Source organism: Zerene cesonia, chromosome 2 (assembly GCF_012273895.1).
Source record: "Zerene cesonia ecotype Mississippi chromosome 2, Zerene_cesonia_1.1, whole genome shotgun sequence".
NCBI lineage: Eukaryota > Metazoa > Arthropoda > Insecta > Lepidoptera > Pieridae > Zerene > Zerene cesonia.
Genome location: NC_052103.1, coordinates 235,288 through 241,385, shown reverse-complemented (window position 1 = coordinate 241,385; position 6,098 = coordinate 235,288). Strand labels below are relative to the sequence as shown.

Genomic DNA, 6,098 nt, shown 5'->3' with positions numbered 1-6,098 from the left:
ATTATTAAAGAACTAAATAAAAAATGTTCTTGCTCTACATGACGTAGCTAAATAAATTTTATTCACTCCAAAAGTACACTAACAATATACATCGTTAACAGTCGAATAACTTTATATTCTATGGATTGGGAAATGTAAAAATCTTGAATGTAAATCGATGAATAAAAACAACATTCGTTAAAATTGATTTATTTTCAATTCCAATGTACTCAATAGTACAATATTGATGGATGTTGTCCAACTGACTTCACAGATTCTCGAGTCAGCGGACCAACGAAGATATATTTATTGAGAGTTTTGTTCGAGCAAGTCAGTGTCAAGGTAAAATAAGGTCTTGTACTTGTCGCTATAATCCTTGTAATCAAATATAGATCTTTTTAAACATAATAGTTGTTGTAATTATAATTATTATATTTATCTGGGTAGTATTTATAACTACTTTCAGGGTAAAGATTGTATCCTATGTTTTGATTTTCCAATATACTTAGAGTATTGTTTTGATAATACAAATCTTCTATATTTCCTGATGTACCCAATATCTCTTGTGTCAGCGGTTTTATTAGGTTTTCTAATTTTATTTCGGAATTACCAATTCCAGGGTAGATTGAAGATCCGTAGACACCGTACCCTGCATCGTAAGGTCGGGAATTATATGAATGATATCCGTAACCATTCCCATATCCTTTGGAGGCATAATTAGAGCCTGCATAATTCGAGTTCTTGTTGCCTTGGTTGTTTGGTCCGTTTAAATAAAATTCTTGGTAGCTCCAACCTTCATTCGCTTTCGAGCCACGGTTATTATTATTTTGGCCATAGTACGATCCTTGTCCTTGATAACCATTATAATATTCATTGCCGTTATTATTATTATTATAACCCCTTCCACGTTGACTATTCTGACCCTGGTTTCCTCTTCCTTCATTCATCCCGTTGCCATTATAACCTCGACCTTCTGTTTGTTCTTTTCTGATGTTTAATTCTTCTGAAATCTTTATGCCACCGGTTTTTTTATCATTGCCGCCTCGACCTTGAGATGAAAAGATGTCTATTTCTTTTTCTTCCTGGAAACGAATACCCTTGTTTACACCATTAGCCTGACCATTTTGACTATTTTGATTGCCACTTCCGCCTTGTTGACCTCCATATCGTTGACCCTGATTACCGCGGCCTTGTTGATTTTGATTACCCTGTTCCCTTCGGTTATCATTATTACCGTAACTTTTGCCAGTATTACTTCCTTGATTACCTTGGCCTCTTTGTTCTTTGGTTATGCTAAAGTCATCAATAATAGTTATGCCTCCGATGTTTTTACCTTTGCTGCCTTGGTTTTTAGAACTAAAGATGTCTATTTCTTTTTCTTTATCGAAACGCAATCCTTTGCCTTGATCTCCAGAATTTGAAAATATGTCTAATTCATTCTCCTCTTGAAAACGGATACCCTTCTCCTTACCATTAGACTGACCGGATATACTTATTTCTTTTTCAATATTCAAGCTCTTTTCCTTGATGTTCCCGCCTCGTTGACCGGTCCCCCGCCCTTGGTTGCCCTCATTTTGTTGGTAACCTTGACCTTGGTTGCCTCTTCCTTGTTGTCTCCAATATTCTTGATTTCGATTGTTGCTGTTACCTTGATTTTGACCGTTACTAGTCTGACCCTTCGATGAAAATATGTCTATTTCTTTTTCTATTTCGAATCTAAAGCCTTTTTCTTGCTCTCTCTGGTTGCCTTCATATTTTTGGCCTCGATTGCTGTCGTTATGATAATCCCTGTAGCCTTGTCCCTGATTCTCTCTTCCCTGTTGTCTCCAATTTTCTTGATTCCCATTGTTGTTATTACCGTTACTTTGGTTGTTTCTACCTTGCCCTTTTGATGAAAATATTTCTATTTCTTTTTCTTCCTCAAATCTTAAACCTTTGCCTTGGCCTCCAGAATTAGAAAATACATCAATTTCTTTTTCTTCTTCAAAACGTATACCTTTCTCTTTACCATTCGATTGTCCGAAAATGTTAATTTCTTTTTCAATATTCAGGCCTGTTTCCTTGTTCCTTTCACTCTGGCGACCTCCTTGGCCTTGATTACCTTGTCCCCGGTTTGCTCCATATTGCTGGCCTCTATTGTTGTCATTTTGATAATCTCTATATCCTTGTTCTTGATTACCTCTTCCCTGTTGTCTGAAATTTTCTTGATTTCCATTATTATTGTAACCTTGGCTTTGACCGTTATTAGTCTGACCTTTCGATGAGAAAATGTCTATTTCTTTTTCTACCTCGAATCTAAAGCCTTTCTCTTGCCCTCTCTGGTTGCCTCCATATTGCTGGCCGCGATTGCTGTCGTTTTGATAATCCCTGTATCCCTGTCCCTGATTACCTCTTTCCTGTTGTCTCCAATTTTCTTGATTTCCATTGGTGTTGTATCCTTGACCGTTTTGACCGTTACTAGACTGACCTTTCGATGAGAAGATGTCTATTTCTTTTTCAACCTCTAACCTAAAACCTTTTCCTTGCCCTCCCTGATTTCCCTCAAACTGTCGACCTCTGTTGCTCTCATTTTGGAAATCTCTGTATCCTTGTCCCTGATTAGCGTCTCCTTGTTGTCTCCAATATTCTTGATTTCCATTGTTATTATAACGTTGGTTTTGATTGTTATTATTCTGACCTTTCGATGAATAAACGTCTATTTCTTTTTCTTCCTCAAATCTTATACCTTTGCCTACACCACCGAAATTGGAAAATATGTCTATTTCTTTTTCCTCCTGAAAACGGATACCTTTATCTTTACCCCCTTGTCCAGTTCCAGAACCTTGATCTTGATAACCACGGTTCCCCCCTGTTTGTTGACCGCCGTAATTAACATTATTTCTCTGGTTATCTCCTTGCTCATTCCAATATCCTTGGTTTCCAGTATTAGAATATAAATCTATCTCGTCGTTTTCCTGAAACCGAAAATCTTTTTCTTGACCATCAGTTTGTCCGTATATGTTCCCACCATCACCTTGTTCGTATCCATATCCCTGATCTGGATATTCTTTATTCTGTTGATCCTGATAACCTTGATATTTATTATTAGAGTTATCTTGGTAATTTTTCTGTTCCTTACTTATACTGATTTTATCATCAACCTTAACTCCAACATTTTTTTGACCATTGTTTCCTTTACCTAGTGAAGAGAATATGTCGATTTCTTTTTCTTGTTGAAATCTTATACCTTTGCCTTGGCCTTCATTTTCTCCAACTTCACCTTTATTTTGATCGTACTTGGAGCCTTGATCATAATTGTAGCCCTGGTTTCCACCAATCAGTTGGCCTTTAATTTCTTGACCAATATCACTTATGAAGCTCAGGATCCCAACGCTTCCTAAAAAATTGTTCTTATCTTGACCTTGATTATATTGATTTTGTCCATCTTGTTGATCTTTTGGTTTTGTTATAACTTTTTCAATTTCGATACTTTTTTCAATTTCTATTTCTTTAGTTTCGTAATTTCCTCTGCGGTTATTGTTTCTATTTCTACTGTTTTCTCCATTCTGATTGTTTCGATTTCGATATTGGTCACGTCCGTTATCATTTTGTTTTCCTTCGTTTCTGTTATTCTTATTGTAAGAGCTCACATATTCCTCCTTATCTTCGTCACCTTTCTCACCATAATTATAATTATTATTTCTGTCATTATTATTGTTTCGATTTCTATTCTGGTTACGATGTCTTCCATTATTTTCATCGCCATAATTATATCCGCGACGGTAGCCATCTTCATCATTGTTATTTTCCCTATTTCTATAATTGTTCCCTCGATTTCTTTCATATTGATATTGCCTTTCGTTATTCCCGTCTTGATTATTCCTTTCATATCCTCGTTGACCATAACTGTACTCTCTTTCATCATAATTCTCTCTTTCATTATTATTCCTATAGCGATTTCGATTGTTTTCATCATTTTCGTAACCTCTATTTTGATTGCGTTCTCTTCCCCTGTTATTCCTACGGTTTCCGTAATTATATTCTTTGTCTTCATCTCTCTCACGATACCGATCATCATTTTGGTTTCTATATTCATAGCCGTTTCTCTCATTATTTCTGTATTCATTTCTATCACCTCTCTGGTAATCGCGGCCATAGTCTCTATTTTGTTTATTTTGGTTCCTGTCACGTCGGTTATCGCGATTGTTATTGTCTTTATTGTAGTCTATGATGTCTCCTTTATCATATTCTTCGCCGTCTTCGATGGAACCATGGTTCTGATTACCCTCAGGGTACAAGTCCTTTTCATTTTCCTCACTGTAGCCTTGTTGAGGCGCACAATCAACAAGCAGAATTATGGAGAAGATGGCCTGTAATATAATGTCTTCGTAAGGAATCATTTCAGTTAACAGTATTATTGATTTTATGTGAACACTATTAAGTATTTCCTAATTTTAAATCTAACAAGTGCTAATACAACATAAAAATTAATGCTTTGATAAACACATGTGTTAGGTAACAATTAAACATAAAACATAATGTTATGATGGATTTTGTTAAGATTAATTTATTATTTATAACTTCATCCGATTTAAACATTTCCTTTAAAGGCCAAAGGACATATTTGACCCGCTATATGAAAGTCTGGGTACAGAAACCAAATGTGCTTTATATTATAGAACTCGGTCTTACATTTTATGTTAATATTTATTTATTAGGTAATGGGAGAAAATTTATATAAAGCACACTTATAGTTATCTGTATAGTTCCCGTTTCTGGGATTTATATTATTAATTGTCCTTTCCGAGGTCTCATTTTTACTAAAATAATTAGTTCACTTGCACATAATATCACAACATTTAAATTTACATACTATATGTAAAATGAACGCGACATAATATCTTTAATGTAAACAATACTTAAGTCTAGATATTAAATTGATATCCTACTAAGAAAAAGCGTTAGTCACAGGGCATCAAATCTGGAGAAAATACTTACTATATTTTTGTAATGTTGCCTTATTACTTCTATGAGCACGTTTAAAACCTAACCTTTCAATTAATAAACCAGCAAATAATTAAATGCAATTCTAAACAATACATCAACTAATCACACACTAGAGAAATTAAATTCAATTCTATGTGTATGTGTGTGGGTGTGTTATACATGTCCCACAATATGCTTATTAAAAAAAGAATGTGTGTTACATATCACCACAAAAACTGCAACGATTTTGATAAGTTTTAGCTTAGAAACGGAATATGAAAAATACGCTACATTTAGGGCAAAAATAAAATCTACAGCCTATTAAATAGGGTAGCGTTTTCAAGCGATCGCTTCATAAAATGATATAATAAGTACTCACTAATAACACCAACTTCATCTTAACGCGCGTGAAGTTTCAGCATTTGCAAGAATACTAAAAAATAATTAACACACGCGCGGAATAAATAACCGTAATATAATAGCAGTTTCGTGAGAAGAATTCTTTAAATTATTTAAAGGATCACGGACGATCGAATGATGCTGATAATCATGATACATTAACCTCAATGGACTGTAATTATTTTTAAATTGAGCCTACATATACGAACGATTAATATGAAGCTAATTTGTATAACACTTTACCGATGCATTTTTTTGGAGTAGATCACGATTAAATGTCATAATCGATACTCGAGAATCGAGATTTGCATATTAAGTTACATTGTTAGTGGTATCCTTTGTATCTAAGTGGATGATAACAGAGTCAAATGAATTATGGTTGCGAATAGCAAATCAATTCAGCTGAAGATTTAAACATGTTATTTTTTTTCTCTGATAAAGCCTATTCGAATTTCTTGAGTGGAAATGAAAAATTTAAATTATACTAGCTGTATATCCGTCAATGGTGAGGACCTTGGACTTAAAATCGACAAGTCAGGGTTCGAGACCAGGCGAGCGGGCAGGAAATAAATAGATTTTTCAATTTGTCTGCGCATGTGTAACATCACCATGCTCAAAACGGTGAAGGAAAACATCGTGAGGATGGTAGAGTAACGATGAAGGATAACCAAGAATCAAAAGTTCAACGACGTGTGACATCTGTCCACTTGCGTTTGGCCAGCGTGGATTATGGTCTGAACCCTCATATGAGGCCT

General features: G+C 34.8%; 1 protein-coding gene across 2 annotated transcripts; it reads right to left on the bottom strand.

The window, feature by feature from the left end:
• Positions 1 to 173: 173 nt before the first annotated feature.
• Positions 174 to 5,457, bottom strand: LOC119834395 (uncharacterized protein DDB_G0283357-like). 2 transcript variants are annotated; one of them, XM_038358758.1, is made up of 3 exons: positions 5,324 to 5,457; positions 2,495 to 4,328; positions 174 to 2,281 (listed from the first exon to the last, which is right to left on the bottom strand). In XM_038358758.1, the coding sequence occupies exons 1-3, from the start codon at positions 5,339 to 5,341 to the stop codon at positions 378 to 380; spliced, it is 3,756 nt and encodes a 1,251-aa protein (XP_038214686.1). In that variant the 5' UTR covers positions 5,342 to 5,457; the 3' UTR covers positions 174 to 377. The 2 variants fall into 2 exon arrangements, with proteins under 2 accessions (XP_038214686.1, XP_038214678.1); XM_038358750.1 differs by having other exon boundaries at positions 174 to 4,328.
• Between the last annotated feature and the right edge of the window lie 641 nt (positions 5,458 to 6,098).